This window comes from Pseudochaenichthys georgianus, chromosome 19, assembly GCF_902827115.2.
Source record: "Pseudochaenichthys georgianus chromosome 19, fPseGeo1.2, whole genome shotgun sequence".
In the NCBI taxonomy this organism is placed as follows: domain Eukaryota; kingdom Metazoa; phylum Chordata; class Actinopteri; order Perciformes; family Channichthyidae; genus Pseudochaenichthys; species Pseudochaenichthys georgianus.
In genome coordinates, this window is record NC_047521.1 from 22631900 (window position 1) to 22643745 (window position 11846).

Below are 11846 nucleotides of genomic sequence, written 5' to 3' on the forward strand. Positions count from 1 at the left end.
TACTTGAACCCAACGCTGGATGCCATTGTATTATTTGCCCCGAACTTAACCTTTCAGGCAGCACATACGTAGAGCCTGTCGTTCCCCTTAACTTCAGGTTATATTAAAGTTTAGACAAGAGAAAATCAATTATCCCTAGTTTCATAGTTTGGGGTTTTGGCATCTTCTATGCAGTCAATGTCAACGTGTAACGTTAGCAGAGAGAAATTACCACCTGTTAGACAAACTCAGGGCAACAAAACCTTCCTTACTAGCTAGTGTGTATGTTTACGGAGCTAAAGTTGACAGGCAGTTGTTGTCAGGCCTACTACCTGTAGTTAACCGCACCAGTGACCACTAAAGACGACAGTGGGGAACAAAGTAAGAAAAACCTTTTTTGACGCTTGTCTATTATTTATCAAAGCTCAAGTGGCGGGACTATTGTAATACAATCACGTTTACCTGTATTAATTCTTCTGTGGGCAGTGGCCTTTTTGCTCAACAAGTTAGCAAACTATCGTTAACCAGAGATTCACTTTCCTAACCCAAGCTAGCTAAAACATATCTCAATCAGACATTGAAATATACGGGGAAAACGTTCTTTTGTTGCGGCTATTTAGCTAACATCGCACGGTTATTTCAGATTTAAAATAATTATGCCAGTTAATAAGCTTCCTAACTCACGTACACAATGTTAATGGTAACACGCCCTGTGTGCTAGCAAATGTGATGATTATCATTGTCATCACGGGTCTGTTTTTGTGCTGAGAAATCTCTGGAGTCAGAGCTGGCATGTATGAATTGGCTGAGATCTACAAAGGTTGGTGCAGCAGAAATAGCCAAACTGACAGACAGACACTGCTGCTTTTAGTATTTATGTTTAATTTACTATTATGTGAATACCAGATAGTTTTGTCTGCTATTATTGCCGGTTACTTTGACACGTGCAAATGTGTAGTTTACTCCCCACTGTAATAGATCAGGAAGCACCAAACTCTTTGCTATGTACGGACTGTGCAGTAAATAGATAGGGTCTTTTCATTTAACGGGGCCCTGTTATGCTTGTGGTTTATTTTCGCCCTTTCCTGTAGTGTGTTTATATAGTTTGTTGTGCATTTAAATGGTCTGCAAAGGCTCAAATCCCAAAGCTCTCTCCCACACACCTCCATTGGACTCCTTTGTTTACTTCCTTAACCTAATGACATCACTACGTAACACTCGCACTTCTATTGGCTAAGACTCCAACAAATTGTACATGATTGGATAAGGAGTGGGACATATCTAAGCAGTTGACCAATCACAACAGAGCCGGCCCGTTATCCAATCAGAGCAGACTGGGCTCTGATGTGTGAAAAGAGGTGCTGCAGTACAGACATTATGAGACAAATAAAGACCTTTTTGAACATTAAAGCTTGTAAACATGTCACAGTAGAGACACATCACACACATCTGGACACGCAAACGAGCATAATAGGGCCTCTTTAAGTGTGCATTCAAGACTAGCATAACATTGAGGTCAGGATCTTAATGTAAGCTCTCTTCCCTGTTTAGTAGAATTGTGGGCTGGTAAATGCATTGAGGCTACAATGGAGACGACAGGCAGTGCCACTGAAGGCGACCCTCTGCAGGGCGGAGCAGAGACAGGACCAGCACCATCAGCAGCAGAGGTGAAGAAGAAGAGTTATAAGGAAGTCATCGGGCTGACCAAACTCACCCATTGGAGAACCGGATTCTTCTTCTTCTCCTTGTTCCTCTGCCTCACCATAGTGTTCGCCTTCTCCTTCATCCTCCCTTGTCCAGTCAGACCACAGTACCTCGTTACTTGGAACAGGACCTTCACTGAAGCAGGTGTGTACATTTGTTTGCTTCTCACTGCCTGGTAGTGTTTTATTATTCACGGGACTTACTACTATTCTCTCCTTCTCTCACAGAAACATATGACTTCTTAGCCATAGAATATGCAAGCAAAGACAAGGTGATGGATGTCTTGTTTGTCCTAAAAGACACAGAACCCATTCCGAACAACACGTGTGCTAATGCAGGTATAAAGAATAAGTTAATCAAACGCGAGGACACAAGAGTTTGCTGTGTACTGCTTTTGTTTTGTGTGATTCAGACACACTTTTCTGTGTCCCAGGTCTGCCCTCTCCATGTGTGTTTGTGATGGCAGTGGACGGGACGGATGGAGAGACACTGTGGGGCTGTCCGCTGGCTCCAGAGTTTCACTGGGCCCAGTGCGGTCTGGACGATGAAACCGGCAGAACCTGGGACTGTCTGCTGTCCCACTCCGACCAACTCACAGCTGTTGACAAATTCACTGGTTAGTGACTCATTGCTCTCTGTTCTATGTATAACATACATAGCATCACATTTTCATAAAGCATTTTGCCATACAGCTTTTGTAAATGGCTGTTGTCCATGTTTTGCATTCAGCTAATTTCCCCGTTAGAATTTGTCGCGACATTAAAAGTAATGATTCAAAGCATTGCAAACTATAAAATAAAGCGGTTTTATCATTTAGAAATGTGGCTAAATATTCTAAGCATAGTCCATCTGATGATCCCAGAGATGTATTTGAAATATTTGACAACATAATCTCTTACCACCTTTCTCCACAGCTATATCCAAGGTCAAACATGAACTTTAACGCTCAAGGAAAGCTGTACATTTACCGTACTTTTCGGACTATAAAGCGCACCTGCATATAAGCCGCAGCAGCTAAATTGTCCGTCTGTCTTGCTCTCGTTCTGTCTCTCGGTTCCACTTTTACTTTGGCGCGCTACCTGTCTCACTCTTTTCCGGCGTCCAGCTTTTCCTGCTGGAGCCCGCCGCTTAAAGGTGGCGGGCGCGGACTGGTCATAGAGCCCATAGGGTTAAAGGTGGTTAATTTTACCTGTAAAATCCATAGGTTTAGGAGGTTCCCTAGTGGCCGTTCGCTGTACAAAAAAAATGGGGAAAAAAGTCGCGGCTTCTAGTCCGAAAAGTACGGTAGTTATAAAATCAAATGGATTCAGTCAGCCTGAGTGCTCTGTTCCTGTGTGATGTGTGTGTGCAGGGGAGGTCAGGTGGCAGCAGCCTCAGCCTCCTGGTCTGCGCATCACCGTGCCCGTTCTGAGCGTCCCGGATTTGGACGGGGACAAGGTCAGCGATGTGGCTCTGGTAGCATCTGACGACACTCAGGTAAACATCAGTGGTAAAACGTATGAATTAGCATCTATCCTGACACAGGGTACTTATGATGTGTTTGGATCCCTAAAGGTTCTGGGCTACTATTCCATCATTCAAGGGTGGTTTTCACTTTAAATAATGTGGTTTTTTTACGGGGGGATTAGAATTTACATTTTTTTTTACTATGTTCCATCTGAATTTACTGACACAGCAACATCTATATTGATTCTGACACTTCTACTGCCAACTCACAGGTGTATCATTGCTTTGATAACAAGATTATTTATATACATTACATTTCTGGGCATGTCATTTTCGAGCCTGAGGCCTGAAAAATAGGCCCTGTGCTCAAGAGGTTAAGGCTTTCTTATGGTGCAGGATCGAGTCATTTTTTCAAATAATTTTTTTGAATGTACCTGCTTTTAATGTCTGTTGTCATGTCTGCAGACTCAGCTGGTGTTCTTCTCAGGGAAGACGGGAGAACAGGTTGGTTCCTCTGTGGTTCTTGACTCCACAAAGACAGCCAATCATCTGCTCCACCGCACGGCAGCAGGGTCTGACTATGTACTACTGCAAAAAGGTTTGTATCTCAAATCAGGTATAACATGTCAAACAGGAAGTCGTGTCCATCTGCAGTTAGACCAGCTGATTTTAATAAGATGTACTTTATTAATCCCAATTTGGGAAAAATTGTTGTTGCAGCAGCATTAAAACAACAAGACATTGCACATAATAACAAATTCAAAGAGTAGAAAAAAACTATTCTAAAATAGAAACATCTGAAAATTGAAATAAACCAGCAATAGAGTAAGAAAAATATACAGATGACTGGGAAGATAACAAATCTATACACTGTCTGACAAAGAAAACACTATTGAAGGGCCAATATTCTGTCAACACAAGATAATAGCAGCAGGATAATAATAATAAAAATTACGTTTCCTACAAGAAAAAAGCAACCGTACCTCCATTAAAGCAGTTAGATGTATACTTTTAGATGCATTACACAGCAGTGAGTAATCCTGAGCTCATTCACAGACACTGGCTTGTATGGCCTGGCCCTGTGGAGGATTGCAGCTAAAGCTAAAGCCGGGATGGAGCAGGGCCTCAAGAAGGACAAAGACTGGGAGAAGACTGCCAACGCAATGTCTGGCCTCGTGCCCATGTTTGAGTAAGAATCTGAATATACTCACTTTTTAATTAAAATCTTGCATTGTTGTGGCTTTAGCTGATGTTTATCTCTCCTCCGTAGATCTGATTCACTGCGACAGGTGCTGAGAACGGGAGAGACAGGAGACCCACCCAACCTGCTGCTGGTGACTGGGAACGAGGTGGCTCTGGTGGACGGAAAACATCCAAAGACACTGTGGAGATTCAACACCAGCGCAGTCCTCGGGTAACACGTGTTTGATTTTTGACGCACATACGGATTAATTAGAGCTGAAATTAATAGTTTTACCAAAGTGATGTTTTTATCTTGGAATCAAAGTAGTAATGTCTTCATAACATAACAATATATTAAAACGTGACTTGTTGGCCACATCAAGGTTCAAGGCTTTTATTGTCATTTGTACATAGCTACAGTGTAGTTATGACAATGGGTAAATACAATATAATATAAATAGTGCAAGAATAGTCTATATACAAGTAATTGTAATATGATATATTAGATACATTTATTTTATTTTTTAAGTTGTATAGTAGAACTGCATGTTTTCTACCCTCTCCTTTAATTATTTACTTTTTTTCTCCTCTCAAAAAGTCCTCACAAGGACCCGATATAATTAAAAGTACATGTCTGTGTTCACTTCCTTTCAGAGAGCCCTCCTTCGGCCACTTTAACAAAGACGAGGTCCTGGATGTTGTGGTCGAGGACGACATTGGAAACTACACAAAGAGGGTAAGACCGGTGTAATACCTCAAATGAATTTCCTGTGTGCAGCTTCTCTCGTATCGTGATGGATTTGAGTCACACTGTACTGTCCGTCTGGTCTGCAGGTGATGATTCTGGATGGGAAGTCGGGCGGTGTGCTGTGGGAGGTCGACCTGCTAGCCAGTCCCAACTCACCGAGGCCCAGCGCTATACACACATCCAACTCCTTCTCCATCTTTGTGTTTTGGGGCATGATGCGCTCGGAGGCCAACTCATCTGTAAGTTCACTGTCTTTATTAAAACATGCATGTTGAAGGATTTCTCACAAGATACTAATCGGACTGAAATGTTTCATTCCAGGAACCGTTAGAAAGTGACCGACGATCTTACTTGCTCCACCCGCTCTACTCCAATGTCCTCCTGCAGTCCACCAGCTTCCTGGAGCACATCATAACGTTTAAAAGTGATTTTTTAACTTGAGGGATTTGATTTGAGGGAGACAGTGAAGTCTGCATCAGCAGATAAAGGCTTTAAAATAAATCGACTAGATATGAACATTTCTTCCGATATAGAAGGGCGATTTGATGATGCCTATGTGACACGACCATTGAATAAGCGATTGCAAAAAAAATTATGCACGGTTTTTTTCCGCCATATCTGATAGTAAAATAGCTTTTTGATAAATATTTCCTTCAACACCACATATTTAATTACCTTCAATTTTTTTGCAACTTGTGAAGTAGGTCGAATGTTCCTGGTTTTGCATTTTCTAGGATTTTCTTAGGCACAGCATCATACGAGCCTGATAAAGTAGGAGGAGTTTTCAGTTTTGTCTGAGTATCGGCATTCGGATAAAAACAATTAAGGCATAAGTAATATCAACAAAAATCTAATATCCTTCATCCTCCATGATTGTCATATCAGCTGTATTACCTTTTGAACTACATGTCAGAAATCAGTTATTCGTCTCTCAGCAGGGAAAATTACAGAGTTACATGAAAAGGGGACAGTGCAGACAAAAGGCAACAAATAAAACGAGTAGACTTACATGTTAAATAAAGAGGCAAGCACAAGATAATGAAACAAAAATCACTGTGAATCAGTTGTTAGAGGGATAGGGACAAACCTCTGTATGATTTGTTATTTTCCTCTTAGCCACTCTGTTGGAGGGTGGACGCCACGCCGCCTACATCCTGCTGACGGCCCCCGAGGAGTCCGAAGGCACCGTGGTCCTCAGCAAGCGGAAGCTGAAACACGACGTCCCCGACAGCAAAGTCCTCCGCATCGCCACCGGAGGAAGCTCCGAGAGCAACAAGGACATCAAAGAGGCCTTCAATCGTCTCCGCTTCAGCGATTGGTGAAAGGACCAACTTTAAAATGTCGAGTTTTTCCTCAGTGTTAAAAACTGTTTTGGCACAGCTGACTTTAGGGTGGCTTAAAAAACCAAAGTGTGAACACTAGCTTTGACTTTCCAACTGCTGACAACCAAACAAGTCCTTTGTGTTCAGAGGCTTTATCTGCGAGGGCTGTTCCATTAATTTGGGAATTATATTTTAAGAATTGACCGCATATCATAAGTTTGATTTTAGATAAATAGCTACCTTTGACAATCACTACTCTTTTCCTGCTGAGAAATCAATCAGGCGGTACTCCTTTTAGCACTTTCATGCATCGGTGCAGAGCTCTTTTTAAATTGCAGGCTGGATTCTTATTTTTTAATCTATGCAACCATGCATATCACATTGGGCTTTTTAAGTAGAAGGTGCAAATACAGGTGGTTGTTTTTGAGTATTTCAAAATAATACTTTGCTTTTCTTTTAGTGCCTTAGAAACTTGAAATATGACAGAAACCTTAAGTGATTCACTATTGGGCTGTTTGGTAGTCACTGTTGTCCATAAACAAGATTTGTGGACATTTCCTACTTAATCCAAGATGCTGTAACAGATAATGCTCTTTAACGCACATGCACTAAACCTGTGAGACACTCAAGGCTGAGGTTCAGATGTTCTTTGAAATAATGAGTTACTGCTGTGGGTTTTTTGTTTCTTTTAGGCTGTTTAAGTGTGCCTCTCTCAAAGATTTATATTGGTACAAATATTTGTTTGCTGTACATGTATATGTTGATACTTTGGGCCTTTTTCAGCTTTTCTTTCTGTCTTGATATGTTGAAATTTGAGCAGTAATATTAAACACTTTTAAATTAAGTGCTTTTGTTCATCTGAAATATGTCTTATAGGAGGGTATGGTAAATCCAAATAGTGGATTTAATAAAGGACAAATTATTTATTTGACCTGTATTCACTATAGGAAAAGATAATGTATTGTGTTGTAATCTCTTTGAGTGCTGCTGGATATCTTAACCTATGCTAATATATATTAGTTTATTTACTAGTAGATGTATAGTTTGTATTAGCTAATAACCTGAATATACAGTAAATAATAGATGTCAGATAAATGTAGTGCACTTAAAACTACAATATCAGCATCCTTAATGTAGTCGAATACAAATATAACCTCAAATGTGTACTTAAGTACAGTTCTTGAGTAAATGTACTTTATTTATTTCAGATACTGGAAACCATAAAGTGATTACCTGAGTTACCGCATACATTAAAACAATTAAAAATGTCCTAAGGTCCGAATAAATGATATAAAAGCATAGCGTTGCTGCCCTCTAGTGTCTATAAATGAATTGACTAGGCAGAGGTGCGTCTGTTCCATGTTTGTTCACAGTCCATGGTTGTGTTCAAGTCAGTCACTTGTCACAGGCAAGTTCAGCGCTGTTTCCCTAAATAAAATCAGCGCGTGGCTTATTCAGCATGACGCACGGTGCTACTGCTTACGCCTTCGTGCAATAATGTGGGGAATGTCGCTGCTTGTTTTATAGTAACCAGATCTGAGACTTACAAACAGACAACTAGTGACTTTTGGGATGAAAAAGACGCACGGCACAAGAGCAAGCAACATGAGGATAACACGCGTTTTAATGATTGTTTAATTGTGTGTAAATGAATTTGTGTGTCTTAATGCTCCGTTTAAAGCACTTTGAATTGCCTTGTTGTTCTAACAAGTTGTATAAATGAACTATAACACTCACTCCTCCTGAAGTTAGATAAGACGGTGCGTTTAAACACACTTCATAACCGACCAGCCTGAGAAATAAGGTATTAATAATGAATATCCCCCTGGTAATACATGTGATATATATGACTCATTACAGTTGGCTGTCACTGCTGCCCCCACAGACAGAGATCACAAACTGAGCATTTGCCAGCCACGTGTTATGATGAATAAATACATGTAAAAGCAGAAACACAACCCAAAACAGCCTTTCCCGACTACAACTCCAATCTTATCCGATTAAAACTCCGTAAATAATTTTTTATTTCTTAGATAAATATATATGAATGATTAACACACATTTATAAACAACATACTTCCGCATTGAGGAAAAAAGTCCTCAGATTGGTGATAAATCTAAAATAAAACACTGAAATAACTCTGCTTCTGTGGGGTCTTAGCTTTTTCCTGGTGTCCTGTCAGGATCTTCTCATCACTAGCAGAGTCAGAGTTATGTCTGTCTGTGTTTTATGTGACCTGTGTGGCCGCCATACCGGCCGCGGAGGACTGCACGGCTGCATCCTCACCGCTTATCACAGAACACGTACACAGCCGATATAAAAGTCACTTTGAGCTCGAGCCTGCAACTGCTCCAAGGTAATGTCACCGGCATGAATTTTCTTAATATATATATTATAAAATATTCTTTTTTTTAATCTATTGAGACGCATGCCATTTGTAACCTATTTTAATTGCCTATGCTTTTATTGAGGGAGAATGTTTATGTCAAGAAAGTTCTGGAAATTCGGTCTCGTCTGGAAATGATCGATAAGAGTTTTGAATTTAATCCAATATCTAGAATGTTCTTTTTTTCCATTGTAATAGCATGTTTAAGTATTTTAAATCATACCTTGGTTGTATCAAAAAGAAACAGAAACTAGATCGTCTAAGGAGGAAATGGGCTATAAATAGACATTGATTGATTGATAAGGTTATTGATCAAATGTCCGCCAACAACGTTTTAATACTGTCGCATGTTCGACCGCATATATTCCATTTTTTGTATGCTGCATATGTACTCTGAGAAAGGTGTATTAGATGAAAACTCACGTACCCTAAACCCTCCCAAAAATAACCCTCCTTCAGCCTGCAGTCAGCTGCAGAGAATTGATAAGCCAGGAGTGTTCAGTTGGTCTACCGCCATGGATGCATTAATGTCGGTCTGTTTAATTTACTTAAGTGCAATTGGTGGAAAGGAGCTTTTTGCTTAGAGACAGAAAAATAAGCATTTTTTGTTCTTGCCTCTTACAGTATCCATTGATGATATATTCTTAACAGAGGTGAAAATGGCTGAGGAGGACATTCAAGCAAAACTTCAGAATTACCGCACGGCTCCATTTGATGCCCGGTTCCCCAACTCGAACCAGACCAGGAACTGCTGGTCCAACTACCTGGGTGAGACCTTTATATATATATATATATATATACAGTCTATGGGTGAGAGTCAGAGTCAAGGTCATATCATCCACTGTGAAACCATGAGGGCATTCTGGGTCAGATATTAAAATATGTATATTATTGTTGCTTTGATTAATGGTGTATATTTGAAGTCAGGTTAATAAATGGCCTCTGACCTCTCTTGAAGTAACCCCGTTTTTTTTGGTGAACTGACATAACCCTTTGTTTTGTGACTTGGATTGAGGCCATGTTGCTGTATTTGAATTTCATTGTTGTAGTTTCTCTATTAATAGACTTCTACCGCTGCCAGAAAGCTCTAGACGCTAAAGGAGTGGACACCGCGCCCTGTGACTGGTACAAGAGGGTCTTCACATCAATCTGCCCCATATCCTGGGTAAAACTTTGATTTTTTTGCATTCACTTTTTGTCGTATGTGGAAACCGCTCTCCCAAAAGGTCACAGGCAAGTTAAAAAGTGATGGCAGAATATACTTTCCCTTATGTGGGCCGAGTTTGTTTAGCAGAGGTCAAACAACTTTATCGTTGCTCACATTCCTGTTAGTCTGCTCGGCCCTGAGAATCAAAACAAAGTTTCAGTCCAAAAATGGAAATTCTCCTTTATAATTAACTCTCAGCCCAATAAAAAGCAGGGAGGTTAAACTTATTTATATCCCATTCCCAAAAATAACATCTTCCTTGTTTTTTAGTTTAAAAAAATATATATACTGTATATTGAACGAGTGTTAACATCACATATTCAAATCACAAAATTAACACAAAATCAATATCAAATGTAAATTATTTACAAAACATAGGACATTACTTGTAGTTTAATGTCCTCTGGTACATTGTAAAGGTTTATACACGAGTATAACAGTTGCATTTATTTGAATAGGCTGACATTTTCATGCCTTTTAGGTTTTTTTTGTAGGTTTTTTTCCGTTGTAATGGTAGTTATTAGGGATGCTCCGATCGGGAATTTTGGGGCCCGGCCGATACCGATCCGACCGGGTGGGTGGGGGCTATGGGGATCTTCTATTTAAAGTGATGTTTAAAACTCAATTATGGGGCTCATTTTTATATTGCTTCAGTTTATAATCGTAACGGATCGAAGAGTTCAGATTCATTTTTCAATACATGATGAGCTTCCACAAACAACAACCAACATAATTATTACATTGAAATGAAGTACATTATTCAAGTTTACATTAACTTTGGATACTAACACGGGAGAAATTAACGGAAGCGCTCTCTCTCTCTCTCTCTCTCTCCTGACAGCCCGTCAGTATCTCATGCAGCTCGCTGATCCAGTAATGAGTGACACGACAGTGAAGAATAAACATATTTCTAACTAGTTTAGCTTGTCCCAGAGGTAGATAAAATAAATAGCTAAGTGTGTTAGATCTAACTCTTAGTGTGTGTGTTGCTCCGCTCTCCGGTCCGTCACAGCGGGCGGAGCTGCAGGATTTCTTACTTCACACATTGCATACCGCTATTTTATTGTCTTTTTCGGACACCTTAAAATACTGCCAGACTGGTGAAGCCATTTTGGCGAGCTTGTTTTGCCGCGCACAGAGAAAGGTGTCATGTATTTTACGTCATGTGATCGGCTCTGCTGATCGGCCTTTATAGAGAGCACCGATCGATCGGCCGAGAGTGAATATCGGCCGATAAAGATCGGCGGCCAATCGATCAGAGCATCCCTAGTTGTTATAACTGTTACTTTTCGTCCAGTAGCCTACCACGAAAGTTGCTTTAGTAAGTAAACTTTACTTACCTACACCCGATCAGTGATGTAAAAGCAGGTGTTTTGCTTTTTATTTCACCGATATTGAATACTAAGTTTATCATGACCCAGCGAAGGATTTCTATAATTTTCTGAACATTTGCAATTCTAAAAGTTAACATTTATATCTCAATCTTTCTGAAATGTTTCCCCTTTAGGTCCAGAAATGGAACGACCAGAGAGAGGAAGGGAACTTTCCAGGAAAAATCTAAACCTGCCATTTCCAAAGCTGTCTAGTCCGCTGAGATGTAAACTATTCAGCTAAATGTTTGTATCAGTGGTGCGACGCCATGTGGCTCCATCACCACCTTTCCAATACTGATGTTCTGTCCTGTAACTGAATGGTCATTCCTGATGGCTGATTCTGCATTAAAATATCACAGGAGATATTTATGAAGCTCCGTTGTCCTCTGTGTTTTTAATAAAGTCAGGACGAGGTCTTTTCCAGATATTTGTTTACATTTTATTCATTTCAAATAAACCTACATCAAATATACATATGTAATCAATATTAGAAAAATA

General features: G+C 40.1%; 2 protein-coding genes across 4 annotated transcripts; both read left to right on the forward strand.

Moving 5' to 3' along the window:
- Window positions 1–54: 54 nt before the first annotated feature.
- fam234a (family with sequence similarity 234 member A) lies at window positions 55–7225 on the forward strand. 2 transcript variants are annotated; one of them, XM_034106791.2, is made up of 12 exons: window positions 55–360; window positions 1534–1827; window positions 1911–2021; window positions 2117–2299; window positions 3035–3159; window positions 3595–3727; window positions 4186–4318; window positions 4400–4543; window positions 4966–5047; window positions 5146–5298; window positions 5381–5483; window positions 6176–7225. In XM_034106791.2, exons 2-12 carry the CDS (start codon window positions 1566–1568, stop codon window positions 6379–6381), a joined length of 1635 nt encoding a protein of 544 aa, XP_033962682.1. In that variant the 5' UTR covers window positions 55–360; window positions 1534–1565; the 3' UTR covers window positions 6382–7225. The 2 variants fall into 2 exon arrangements, with proteins under 2 accessions (XP_033962682.1, XP_033962681.1); XM_034106790.1 differs by having other exon boundaries at window positions 56–360; window positions 1531–1827.
- Window positions 7226–8630: 1405 nt separating this feature from the next.
- On the forward strand, window positions 8631–11721 carry cox6b1 (cytochrome c oxidase subunit 6B1). 2 transcript variants are annotated; one of them, XM_034106816.2, is made up of 4 exons: window positions 8631–8738; window positions 9393–9536; window positions 9833–9933; window positions 11483–11721. In XM_034106816.2, the coding sequence occupies exons 2-4, from the start codon at window positions 9428–9430 to the stop codon at window positions 11534–11536; spliced, it is 264 nt and encodes an 87-aa protein (XP_033962707.1). In that variant the 5' UTR covers window positions 8631–8738; window positions 9393–9427; the 3' UTR covers window positions 11537–11721. The 2 variants fall into 2 exon arrangements, with proteins under 2 accessions (XP_033962707.1, XP_033962706.1); XM_034106815.2 differs by lacking the exon at window positions 8631–8738 and adding an exon at window positions 9211–9301 and having other exon boundaries at window positions 9818–9933.
- The last annotated feature ends 125 nt before the right edge of the window (window positions 11722–11846 follow it).